At 42.6% G+C, this 13368-nt stretch overlaps 1 protein-coding gene across 16 annotated transcripts in view; it reads left to right on the top strand.

Annotated features, from left to right (window-relative positions):
• Nucleotides 1-12757, top strand: part of RIMBP2 (RIMS binding protein 2) — a 758298-nt gene extending 745541 nt beyond the window's left edge. For 14 of the 16 annotated variants that reach the window (XM_040347437.1, XM_040347489.1, XM_040347429.1 and 11 more), the window contains one exon: nt 11729-12757. In XM_040347437.1, the coding sequence (XP_040203371.1) occupies nt 11729-11917 (189 nt within the window). In that variant the 3' untranslated portion in view covers nt 11918-12757. Of the gene's footprint in view, nt 1-10459; nt 10507-11728 lie in introns of all 16 variants that reach the window. The other 2 variants (XM_040347455.1, XM_040347450.1) reach the window with 2 other exon arrangements.
• Nucleotides 12758-13368: the final 611 nt, after the last annotated feature.

Raw genomic sequence — 13368 nt, 5'->3', positions numbered from 1 at the left:
GCTAAAACCAAGCTAGCGGCAGCCAGCCCCGAAGAAGAAGGCACCGGAGAACAAGCGGGAGAAGAACCGGGGAGTGCCAAGACGACAGCGGAGAAGACCCCCCGGAGCTGACTAATAAATTATTTTAAAACCCTGTGTTGTGTGTATATTTTATTGACATTTTTCTCCCAGGTGAATGGGTAGGGGTACGATGTACCTCATATTCATTCACCTAGGGTGGGGGGCCGGTATCTGGGGGCCCCCTTATTAAAGGGGCTCCCAGATTCCGATAAGCCCCCTGCCTGCAGACCCCAACAACCAAGGTTGTCGGGAAGAGGCCCTGTCCTTATCAACATGGGGACAGGGTACTTTGGGGTGGGGGGGGCGCTCACTCGTCCCCACTCCTTTGCTGACCGGCCGGGCAGCGTGCTTGGATACGGGTCTGGATTGTAGGGGGACCCCCACGCCGTTTTTTCGGCATAGGGGTGGTCTCCTTGCAATCCATACCAGACCTAAGGGCCTGGTATGCCCCTGGGGGGGAACCCATGCCAGCTTTTTATTTAAAATTTGGCGTGGAGTTCCGCCTCATGATTCATACCAAACGCTGCGGCTGGGCTTGTAGGTGGTCAATCTCGCTGAGAAAGGGAGCGAGATTGACACAATATCGTGGTCACCTACAGTACACACTCTCTCACACGCATTCCCTTTACACACACACAAACCCTCAGTTTCCTACTTGTACCACTGTCAACAGTCCAACCCAGCACCCCACTAATCACAACCTCAATACTACTCCAACCGCATCGGACCTGACAAACCAACACCCCATAATCTCCCATACCCACAGCCCATATAGGAACCTCCCCAACTACTAATAACCCCACAACACATCCCAAAACACCTCAGCCCAAACCGCTATCTCACTTCATCCCCCTTCCCATAGGACAATGCACTTAAACCATCCACTTGAAAACCAACCTCGACATACAGACCTTTCATGCCAGGCTTGCATAATGATGGCTCATGGGGTAAAGCCAAAAATTAGCCCATCCCATTCCACATATACAATTGTCAGTTACCAATACCTGAGCCATTGAGGCCCCACAGTCAGTTATAGCTGCCCATTTGTATTTCAGTCTATATATATCCTCCGGTAATCTTACCTTCTACATGAAAGCTGACTAAATTGCAAAGTCACCGCTGGAGCTATGCCCGGCCAATGGTCCCACTGCCTCGCTTTAAATGTGTAGTCCCACACATTTAAACAGCACATCATATCCGGTGCGGATATTGTTAGAGACAGCCTGGTCCACAGCCATTTTTCACTCCCAGATGATCTGGAGGGGGCTGTGGGAGGTACAGGCACATATCGATGTGGTGGAGGTGACCCATGTCCATGGGTTAGGGAAGGTGACCCACTCCCAAGAGGAGGTATTTTTAAATCTAAGTTCTATGCAGACTGTCAGATGGATGGAGTAGTGCATATAGCGGTATGTACTGTATTTGTCGATCATTCTATATTGGGAAAACCAAAAGGACTTTTGGGCGATGTATACAGGATCACCTTAATTATAATGATGTGGGTCTCCTGTATATACTACTTGGAAAACACAAAAGATAGTTATTATCCCTCCCAAAGTATTTTCTTTTTTTGTTCTGGAAAAGAATCCCCAAAACCCACAAGGTGGTGATTTTGATAAGCACATTCTTAAACAAGAGGCAAAATGGATATATAACCTAAAGCCGACCTCTCCCCCTGGGCTCAACACAGTTCTATCTTTCAAGCCTTTTTTTTATAAAAATTAGCATATCTCACTGATGATAAGCTAGGCACTTCTAATGTGGGACTATACATATAGTTAGGTCCATATGTATTTCGACACAGGAACAATTTTCATACTTTTGGCTCTGTATGCCACCAGAAAATTTAAAACAAAGCAATCCAAATGAATTTGAAGTGCAGGCTTTCAGCTTTAAATCAATTAGTTGAACATAAATATCAAGTATACATTTTAGGAACTGCAACCATTTATATACACAGTCCCCCCATTTTAAGTGGCTCAAATTAAATATAATCATAAATAAAATATACATTTTTAATATTTTGTTGAGAATCCTGCCTGCCTGAAGTCTGGAACCCATGGACATTACCAAAGACTGGGTTTCCTCCTTGCTGATGCTTTACTAGGCTCTAACTGCAGCTGTCTTCAATTCTTTGTTATTGGGCCTTTCTGCATGCTCAATTGGGTTGAGAATATTTCACTTATTTTCCTTCAAAAGCTCCTGGGTTGCATTTGCAGTGTGTTTTAGATCATTGTCCATCTGTACTGTGAAGCGCTGTCCAATCAACTTTGCTGCATTTGGCTGAATCTGGAATGACAGTATATCTCTAAACATTGCAGAATTCATGCGGCTGCTTCTTTCTTCAGTCACATCAATAAACACCAATGACCCAGTGCCAATGGAACCATGCATGTTCATGCCATCACACTGCATCCACAATGTTTACAGGTGACATTGTGTGCTTTGGGTCATGAGCTGTTCTTTTTTTTTTATATCTTTATTTATTTTCCATTAAAAAAAACACCATATTTTAACCTAATACATTACATTTACATTACAAAAGTCCAACAGAGTATTTCAGAATCCCATCTTTTCCTAGACCTGTGCTATATTCATCATAGAATGACAAAACTACACTCCCTGAATGCCAGATTGAGTGTCTCAAATATTGGTCTCACGCTCAAAAGGGAGGGGTTCCTTCAGGTCAATCAACTGTTTCCTTGCATGAAAACTTCCCCAAGTCTAATTACCATCAACAAATACTTCCTTATGTAAGGGAGTACCAGGCCATCTCACACAACCAGTCTTAGACCAGATTAACACATCAAAGGATCTTCAGCTATCCCTTTGATCTGTGCTTGACCACTAACCCTTTTGGTCAGCAAACCTTTTCATGTGTAACCTTGAATGCCTGCATGTAAACCACGCCATACATATATATATATATAAACATAATATTTTAAATACCTACACATCTATATTAATATTACAACAATATAGACCTAACTGTACATAAGTTGCTTTTTTGCTTGATTGTGATTCATACGTTTGTTTAATATTGTTGCCAAATAGGTTTAATATGTATGGTTTATTACATATATAATAAAACATGGTTTTCTATATGCCTCTGGATGTGTTGGACCTGTATGGTGGGCATGGGTTGACTTTATTGTTTACAAATAGAAATTTAGGCACCCCAGCTGGATGGGAGAACTATTTTATCTTCTCTCCCATTACCATCCTGTTGGAGTTTCTACCTCTGACTGAGATTCTCTTCCATTTGACTTAACCCAGGGATGTTGGTAACACAAACAGATCTTTTTTTATGTTTGCTCTATGTTCTGACTGGGATTTGGTGCTACTCATAGCTTGTGCGGCTCAGGGCCACAGTCTCTGCGCTCTGGGCTGCCTGTTGCACGTCAGCTGAGGCACCTGCACAGGATATGATGTTCTGGGCCGTGCATGGCCCAGCAATATCTGGTGGAACTAAACTTTTAAACACTTACTTACTGGGCACATATGCCCCCTTCCTGCCCAGGCAAAATTTCAGCTTTCAGCGATGTCACGCTTTGAATGAAAATTGCGTGGTCGGGTGACGTGGCTCCCAAACAAAATTTACGTCCTTTTTTTTTCCACAAATAGAGCTTTCTTTTGGTGGTATTTGATCATCTTTGCTATAAACAAAAAAAGACCTACAATTTTGAAAAAAAAAAAACACAATGGCCCGGATTCACGTACAGCGGTGCATAGTTATGCCGGCGTAGCGTATCGAATATATGCTACGCCGATGTAGCGCAGAGCGGCGAGCACAGTATTCACCAAGCACTTGCTCCCAAATCTACGCTGGGTTCCCTCGGTGTAACTGGCAGTGGGCGTGAGCCATGCTAATGAGGCATGACCCCATGTAAATGAATCAAGATACGAGTAACGAACGGCGCATGCGCCGGCTCATGGACTTATCCCAGTGCGCATGCTCAGAATCACGTCGGAACGAACGCCTAAGATACGTCGAATCACTGCCTACGACGTGAACATAACCTATGCCCATCCATATTTACGTACTACTACGTAAACGACGTAAAATATGACGGCTGTTCCCTGGTCCATACCTTTGCATGAGTTGCGCCTCATAGATGGGGAATAACTATACGCCGGACGCAAGCCTAACGTATACTGCATATATTAATGCGCCGGGCGCAAGTACGTTCGTGAATCGGCGTATCTCACTCATTTGCATATTCAAATCGTAAATCAATGGGAGCGCCCCTTGCGGCCAGCATAAATATGCGCCCAAGATACGACAGCGTAGGAAACTTACGTCGGTCGTAGGAAGCCTATTTTCAGGCGTATCCAGTTCTGTGGGCACGGTGCACAGATACAACGGCGCACATTTACACTTACGCGGTATCTCGAGATACGTCGGCGTAAGTGCTACGTGAATCCGGGCCAATATATTTAACTTTTTGCTATAATAAATATAAAAAAAAAAACTTTTTTTTTCTCAGTTTAGGCCGATACCTATGCTTTGGTAAAAAAAAAATTGTAATAAGCGTATATTGATTGGTTTAGCGTTAGCGTCTACAGAATAGGGGATACACTTTTTTGGGACCATTTACATAGCGAACAGTGCTATAAATATGCACTGGTTACTGTATAAATGTGACTGGCAGGGAAGGGGTTAACACTAGGGGGTGATCAAGGGGTTAAATGTGTGCCCTGCTAGGTGATTCTTACTGTGGGGGAAGGGGACGATTGTTGTCCCTATGTACAAGGGACACACCATCAGTCTCCTCTCCCTGACAGGACATGGATCTCTGTGCTTACACACAGAGATCCACGTCCCTGTCACTGCTATTGCCAATCGTGGGCAGCTGGCGGACAACGCGGCCGCCAGGCACTCGCATCGGCACCTGAGTGACGTGGCGGGCACGCGCCCCCCAGTGGCCAGGAGGAGCCGAGGACGTCATTAGACATCCTCACGGCCCTGTAGAGACACCTTTTGACCGTCATTTGTCAATGGCCGGGGTCTCTAGCAGTTAAAGTGAGGAGGAGGGACCATTGGCCGGGCATAGCTCCAGCGGCGACCTTGCCATTTGGTCAGCTTCCATGTAGAAAGTAAGATTACTGGAGGATATACAGTATATGGATGGAAATAAAAATGTGGGCAATGGGGCTTTGGTAAACAGGGTGGGCTGATTTTTGGCTTTGCCCCATAAGCCTCCATTATGCAAGACTGGAATGTTAGGTCTGTATGTCGAGTTTGGTTTTCAAGTGGATGGTTTGAGTACATTGTCCTAGATGTTGTGGGTCAGGTTGCTCTAGTATGGGAAAGGGGGGTGAAGTGAGATGACGGTTTGGGCTGACGTGTTGTGGCTTGTTTATGTTTGGAGGTGGTTTGGGCCCATTTGGTTGGTGTGGGGTCATACCAGATAGATTGTGTCGTATTGGGTGTGTGCAATGATTGTGGGGGTTATCCTTAGTTGTGGAGGTTCTTATATGAATGGGAGATTATGGGGTTTTGGTTGGTTATGTTTTATGTAGTATTGAGGTTGTGATTAGTGGTGTTGAAAATGAGGTGCTTGGTTGGACTGTGACATTGGCACAAGTAGTAGACTGAGGGTTGGCATGTGTGTGTGCGACCGCCTCCTGCACATTTACGTCGGCAGAATGGCACGGCTGGGCATAGGCACGTACCTGTACGTTGCCTTTAAGAGCCCAGCCGTGGGTCACGCGCGTGACACAGTCCGAAGCTTTGTGACCGCGCCCGTGGGACCCGATTGCCGCCGGTGTCCCGCAATCAGTCACAGGAGCTGAAGAACGGGGAGAGGTGTGTGTTCTTCACTGTGGCAGTGACACTGATCGTCTGTTCCCTGATATAGGGAATGACGATCAGTGACGTCATGCCTACAGTAAGAATCACTCCCTTAGGGCACACATAACCCCTTAGCACCACCTAGTGGTTAACCACTTCACTGCCATTTTCACAGTAATCAGTACATTTTTTATAGCACTTTTCGCTGTGAAAATGACAAATGGTCCCAAAAATGTGCCAAAAGTGTCCGCCATAATGTCACAGTCACGAAAAAAATCGCAGATCGCCACCATTGGTAGTAAAAAAATTAATAATAAAAATGCCATAAAACTAACCCCCTATTTTGTAAACGCTATAAATTTTGCGCAAACCAATCGATAGACGCTTATTGCGGGTTTTTTTTTACCAAAAATAGGTAGAAGAATACGTATCGGCCTAAACTGAGGAAAAAAAAAGTATTTTTTTATATATTTTTCGGGGATATTTATTATAGCAAAAAGTAAAAAATATTGCATTGTTTTTTAAATTGTCGCTCTATTTTTGTTTATAGCGAAAAAAATAAAAACCGCAGAGGTGATCAAATACCACCAGAAGAAAGCTCTATTTGTGGAAAAAAAATAAAGACACCAATTTTGTTTGGGAGCCACATCGCATGACTGCGCAATTGTCAGTTAAAGCGACGCAGTGCCGAATCGCAAAAAGGGGCAAGGTCTTTAACCTGCATAATGGTCCGGGTCTTAGTGGTTAAACAACAGATACAAAAACATATTTCTCCATTTACATGAAGGTCAGATTAAAGGGGTTGTAAAAGGTAAAAAATGTTTCCCCTAAATAGCTTCCTTTACCTTAGTGCAATCCTCCTTCACTTACCTCATCCTTCGATTTTGCTTTTAAATGTCCTTATTTCTTCTGAGAAATCCTCACTTCCTGTTCTTCTGTCTGTAACTCCACACAGTAATGCAAGGCTTTCTCCCTGGTGTGGAGTGTTGTGCTCGCCCCCTCCCTTGAGGGGGCGAGCAGGACGCTCTCTATGTTGCAGATAGAGAAAGGAGCTATGTGTTAGTGGGCGTCCTGACTCTCCTGCTCGCCCCCTCCTCCCTCAAGGGAGAGGGTGAGCACAACACTCCACACCAGGGAGAAAGCCTTGCATTACTGTGTGTTACAGGAAGCTATTTAGGGGAAACAATTTTTACATTTAAAACCCCTTTAATATAACCCAGCCAGCACAGAGTTCCCCCATATATCAGGAGTCTGAATGATTCCCTTTTACAGTGCAAGGGAACTCTGACATAAAGGGAAACATTGCAGATCATGATCTAAGTGGGAAGGCCGCTTTCACACTGGGTCGGTGGGTGCCTCAGCAGTAAAGCGGCGCTATTCAGCCACTAGCGGGTCGCTTTTAACCCCCGCTAATGGCCGAAAAAGGGTTAAAACCACCCGCAAAATGCGCTATGCTGGCGGTATAGGTGCCCATTCATTTCAATGGGCAGGAGCAGTATACACACCGCTCCAAAGATGCTGCTAGCAGGACATGTTTTAGTGTCCTGCCAGAGCACCGCTCCAGTGTAAAAGCCCTCGGGCTTGGTACAGGAAAGGTCAGAGGCTGTGGGGGGGGGGGACAGGAGGTCAGAGGCTGTCAAGGAGGGGACAAGAGGGGGACATGAGGTCAGAGGCTGTGAAGGCAGACAGGAGTTCAGAGGCTGCGGGGGGCAAGAGGTCATAGGCTGTGGGGGGACAGCAGATCAGAGGCTGCAGAGGGGGGACAGAAGGTCAGAGGCTGCGGAGGGGGGGACAGCAGGTCAGAGGCTGCGGGGGATGTAGGAAGAGGCACATGCCAGACGAGACCTCACTGAGCGGCGTGCTACTGCTTTACTTTTAAAAATGGCACCGCTCTGCGCCCGCCTTTTCGAAACTTGCCAAGCGGGCTTTCCCGAGCACAGCTAGCTTTGGAACTGCGCTGGCGCAGTTGCATGTCGGCCCAGCAGCCATGTTTTTTCTGGCGGCCCCAGGACTGGCGCACCAGGAAATTTCCTGGCAGGCCAGTCCGGCCCTGGAGGCATAGATATGGGTACTGTTGTTAAAGTTGGTAAACATATATCCCTATCTGCTCTAACGAGACAATTTATGGATTTTTAAAAATGTTGTGTATACTAATCTTTTAGATATGCATTGAAGTTCCCTGGAGACGCAGAGAACTATTTCTGTGAAACAAGTCGGACTACAATGTACAAATGAAGCAATCAATGTATTCATTGTAATTTTGAACATGCAATAAAACAAGCCACCATGCTATCGTCTGTATATCATTGCATGGTTTTTATACTCAACTGTTTTTGTACAATAAAATGTATTTTTTTTTTACCATCAATATTGTGCTCACCTCAGTGACGCCATATCCTCTATAGTCCTGCTTTCCTTCTGAAGGGGGTTCCCTTTCTCATATTTATTCTGTCATTACTTAGGATGTGTATATGGGGAGTTGTTCCTAAAGTTGGCTAAATATAGATTATAGATACTCCCATTAGATACACTTTTCACGTGGACACAAAGACACAGGGATATTTTCAGAATAGCAAAATGTAGGAATCTGCACCAAAATTTGTTAAAATTCTAGTAAAGTACATAGATCACCTAGAGGGGGATGTTTTTTTCCTCAACAAAAGTGAGGTTACTCATTAAAGTAGACTGCCAATTATTTTATCGACTTCTGTTTTAGGGGCATGTCTAAAAGTTTACAGATAAATGGCTGCAGCCACTGATTCGTGTATTCTGACAGTGGTGGGTGCTGCTGTCAGAATAAGCCCTGGAGGGAGGATTCCACCACCCACCTGGTTTGTGCGGATGAAGGAATCTTTTAGTATTCAGTATTAATTGGCCTAAGAAATCATCCCTCCCAACAGTCTTGTTTGTATTTGTGGAGACAGCTGCATATTTCACCTGCAGTGCCACTTGCTGATAAAGTGCGGTATTATAGGCTGACCTTAAACTAAAATGGTTAATTAGGAACTTCACTAATTAAATCCAGTCTTCCAACTTTGGATTAAGCCTGCCCATTAAGCAAAGAAATAGATGGCCCTACAATAAAACAGGATACTTATATCCCTCCTTTACAGTGTTTTTTTTAAGGTTAAAGTGATATAAAGGCTGTTTTTTTTTCTTTTAAAACAACCAACACGTCATACCTGCTCTGTGGTTTTGCACAGAGCAGCCCCAAATGCATTAAGGCAAAAAAAAACTTGAGCCTTTACAACCACTTTAAAATACTGTTAAGCCTCGTACACACATACGGGATTCCCGGCAGTAAAAAGTCAGCCGGGAAACCGGAGAACCTGCTCGGTAACTTTTCCCCCTACACATGACCGGGTTTCCTGACACGAGAGCTTTGGTCGGGAATCCCGACCGTGTGTATGCTCCATCGCAGTGTTTCCCATAGGAAAACTGCCGGGTTAAAAACTGCCGGGAGCTGTTCTCTTTTTTTCCAGCAGTTTTCCTGTCGGGAAAACTGCAATGGAGCATACACACGGCTGGCTTTCCCGGCCAAAAGCTCTCATGGCAGTTTTTCAGATGGGAAAACCAGTCGTGAGTACGAGGCTTTAGTCCTAAAATGGCAGTGATATTTACTTATGCATTTGATTACTTTGCCTAGGTGTTGTTTAAAGGAGAGAATCCTTAAACTTGACAAAGGACCAGTTCAGTGTCAAGACTGCTAAGAGTCAGAACATGGTCAGCTGAAGTAAATAATTCCATTGTGTGGGTGGTCGGCAGGTAGAAGAATGGCATCATTAAAATAGTGAACCATGATTGCTGTCAGTGGGTGGAATAGTCTCCCATTATTGATGTCAGTGGGAGGAGCGGTGACTCATGGTTAGCGTCAAAGGAAAGAAAGGTTTTCCACCATTGATGTTGGCGGGTAGAGAAAAAAAAACAACCCCCTCCCCACAGCATTGTTGTTCAGTGGACACTTGTCTCTGTATAGGTTTAAAATCCTGCACTGCTCCTCTTTTGTCCAGCTGGTGTTATGACTAGAATTATGCAAGCACTATCAGGTAGGAGACTGAATACTGGCACCCTCTGTATACAGTAGTTCCAGCATGTGATGAGAAGGCCTTGCATGCTGGGCATTCTCACTGCAAAGGCCAGTAAATGGCAAGCAGCAGACCGTAGTTGTAAGACAGCTGATTTACAGGAAAAGGGTTCAGCAAAGATCCAGACCTAGGAATTACATGCCAAAAAAACTATTACACAGTACAGTAAGTTATTTATATGTTTGCATTCTGTGCCTGTCGATCACATAAAAGGTACAATCATTACATTCTTTTATTTAACCAGATTCCATGCTGATATTAACTTGTGACAGCTAGTGATCATATCATAGCAAATTTTACTTTTAAGTTAAACACATGTCTGTTGTTCTTAGCATTACATGTCTATTATTATTCATTTGTTATGCCTAGATATTAAGGTATAATTGGACTACATCATTTAATGTCATCTTGTTTTAAAATTAATTGAAACCCACTTTATAATTATTTTTTTCATTAACTTTTTTTTGTATCATCACTGCTATATTTTCTGTTTTGTCCTTGCTCATCTACTTTGGAACAGAAGAAGAGTGTACATTTCACACCTTAATGAGGCAGTATAGCCTTCACGTAAGTGAACAACTGAAGATACCATTGGTTTGTTCTATAAAACAAGTGGAGGAACAACTTCAAAAAAGGCAAAGCACACAAAACAATGTATGAGAAAAGTTTGTAACATAGGCACAACGTTTTTATACCTTTAACTGAAACTACCTAGGCAACGGTTACTGACCCTTGCTTGATAACTATTTTTTAAATATGCATGTGCTCTTCTTTACCTTCCCCGATCAGCAACATTCCTTTGACTCCCCTTCCCACCCAAATGTGTTATAGTGTGTGGGAGAGATTAAAGCCAGTGGGCATTATAGGTGATCAAAATGTAGTGTTTCAAGGTACATAAAAACTTTATAAATGTAATTACGAATGTTACAAGCCTCTCATATGTGAGAAAACATCACTGTCATTTCTGTTATCTAAAGCAAACCATCTGTGAGGTGTATGTTTCAATGCAATCCTACTGAATCTATTGCTAACAAATAAAAAGTTTTCAAAATGTCTTTGCAGTTATGCATCAATTTGAATAAAGAATGCCATTATAGGCATGTTACCTATGCTCCTTGAGTATAATATGCACGTCTGAAACATACAGCTCTGCTACTCAATGCTCTACATACAACCAAACCATGGTATCTTCAGGTGTGTACCAATGGGATGTTTGATTCATTTTTTCCCCCAAGTATTAGATACTGACCTTGATTTTGAATCAAATTAAGATTGGACTCCTCTTTATTAACATATGAGATGCAGCAAGTTTTTTTTTAAATTAAACTTAACATTTTAAAACATCATTGCCTCTAGTGGTAGGGTTAGGAATTCATTATTGACGTGCTGTGACAATAATGATTAATGTGAAAACTTGCATGTGAAAGAGGTGCTTTAATCTTATTGATTCCAATTAAGGCTCAAGTTAGTCTAGCTGTGTGACTACCCTTCTAATCTACTAATAGCAACATTAAATTTAGTTTCTGCTCTAAGTCTTTCCCAAAATGAATGCAAATACAGGTCCAAACTAGGATCTGTACCACAGCACTATATTGACTTGTTAAACCACACATGCTTGCCAAACTCATGGGAAATTGCCAACTGATCTTTGGCTTCCCCACCAAAGATGCTGGTAAAATACTCAGTTCTTGCAATTCTTGGAAGTGTTCCTCTGCAACTAAATATTGCAAGAATTGGCAGCTGAACATATATTTTAATGTATTTACTTTGTGGGTCCTTTGCTCTATAGGTCCCTTCTGAGAACACAAGTACACCCAGAAGAGCACCTTCTCCAACAGTTCATCTTCATTCTGTGTCCCCACCATCTTCTATGGGCACTGGGAGTCCGATGAGGAGCAGAGAACGTTCTTCAAAGAAGAAAAAAGGTCTACTCTCGAAAGGGAAAAAACTATTAAAAAAACTTGGGGCAGTTAAATGAGTTATCTGAGCAATCATATGTGTAAGGTCATTTATATCCTTGCAGTTTTAAATTGCAACATATAACGGGAGAACTCTAAAATCCTCAATTTGGCTTAAAATAACTCGGAAAGATGGCTTTATGTGTGATATTGTCCCTTATAGGAGTAACAACCTAAAGTACAAAAACAATGGCTGGCCCAATACTGAAGCTACTAGTTTATATGCAGCCTTGATGTTTTTGCCTTACTTGATGCACAATGATTTGTAATGTTCTATAGATGTACAGATTATATTCTTTGTAGGTTATGTGTGCATCCAGTCGTATTCTAATTGTATTATTTGTGATTGAAGAGGTCACGGACCACTTGAACCTTTACAGAAATGGGAAAATCCAGAATATATTCTCTGATTTTCATGTATAGTCCAGTCAGCCCTTGTCTGTTGTTATGAATGATCTGCAGTCATGAACTGATATTCTTCACAGCCAACAAAATCACTTTACATTAATAACAATAATTAGTACAACCTAATTTGATGCTACCACATATACATTTCAGATTGGCATCCTTGGCTGTATCATCACTGCAAAAATTCCTGTTACTATTTTATAAGTACAGTCCATTTGTAAGTTGTTTTTACTCTTTATACATGATTTTCAGACTGCCTTGTTTTGTAAGATGAAGGTTTACAACTAAACGCTCCCCTCATAGTGTATTCAAGTGTACATATATTGTGCTAGAGTTATAAAATTCAATCAAATATTGGCCTAAATGTGATTAAAGTGTTGTGTGGGCGTGTGCATGTGTACATTTGATGTGTAAATTATTTTATATAAATAAAATTTGATATTTTGCACAAATTTGCCTGTTTCATTACATTAAGCTTTAACCACTTGACCGCTGGAAGATCAGCCCCCCCCCCCCCCCCCACGACCAGGTAATTTTTTTGAGATACAGCACTGCTTTACTTTAACTGACAACACGGTTATGCAACTCTGTACACAAATAAAATGTATGTCCTTTTTTCCCCACAAAGTGAGCATTCTTTTGGTGGTATTTGATCACCTCTGCAGCTATTTATTGCACTTTAAAAAAGACAGACAATATCTTTTATTTTCTGCTATAAAACATATCCAATAAAAAAAAATTCAAATGTCTTCATTAATCGTGCCACAATATGTATTCTGCTACATGTTTTTGGTAAAAAAAAAAAAGGCAATAGGTGTACAGTAGGTGACCACGATATTGTGTCAATCTCGCCTCCCATTCTCCGCGAGATTGACCACCTACGAGCCCTGTCGCAGGAGCCAGCGCCGAGCCGGCTCGCCGCGATGGGAAAAAGCCAACATAGAAGCAACGGGGATCCGACTTGGATTCCCGCCAATCCAGTGTTGCCAACCTACCAGATTGAAATTTACTGGCACAGCCACGTTTTTACTGGCATTTCACAAAAGTTACTAAATTACATTTT

Source organism: Rana temporaria, chromosome 1, assembly GCF_905171775.1.
Source record: "Rana temporaria chromosome 1, aRanTem1.1, whole genome shotgun sequence".
In the NCBI taxonomy this organism is placed as follows: Eukaryota; Metazoa; Chordata; class Amphibia; order Anura; family Ranidae; genus Rana; species Rana temporaria.
Note: the sequence above shows the minus strand (reverse complement) of the source record. Positions and strands in the feature narration are given on the sequence as shown.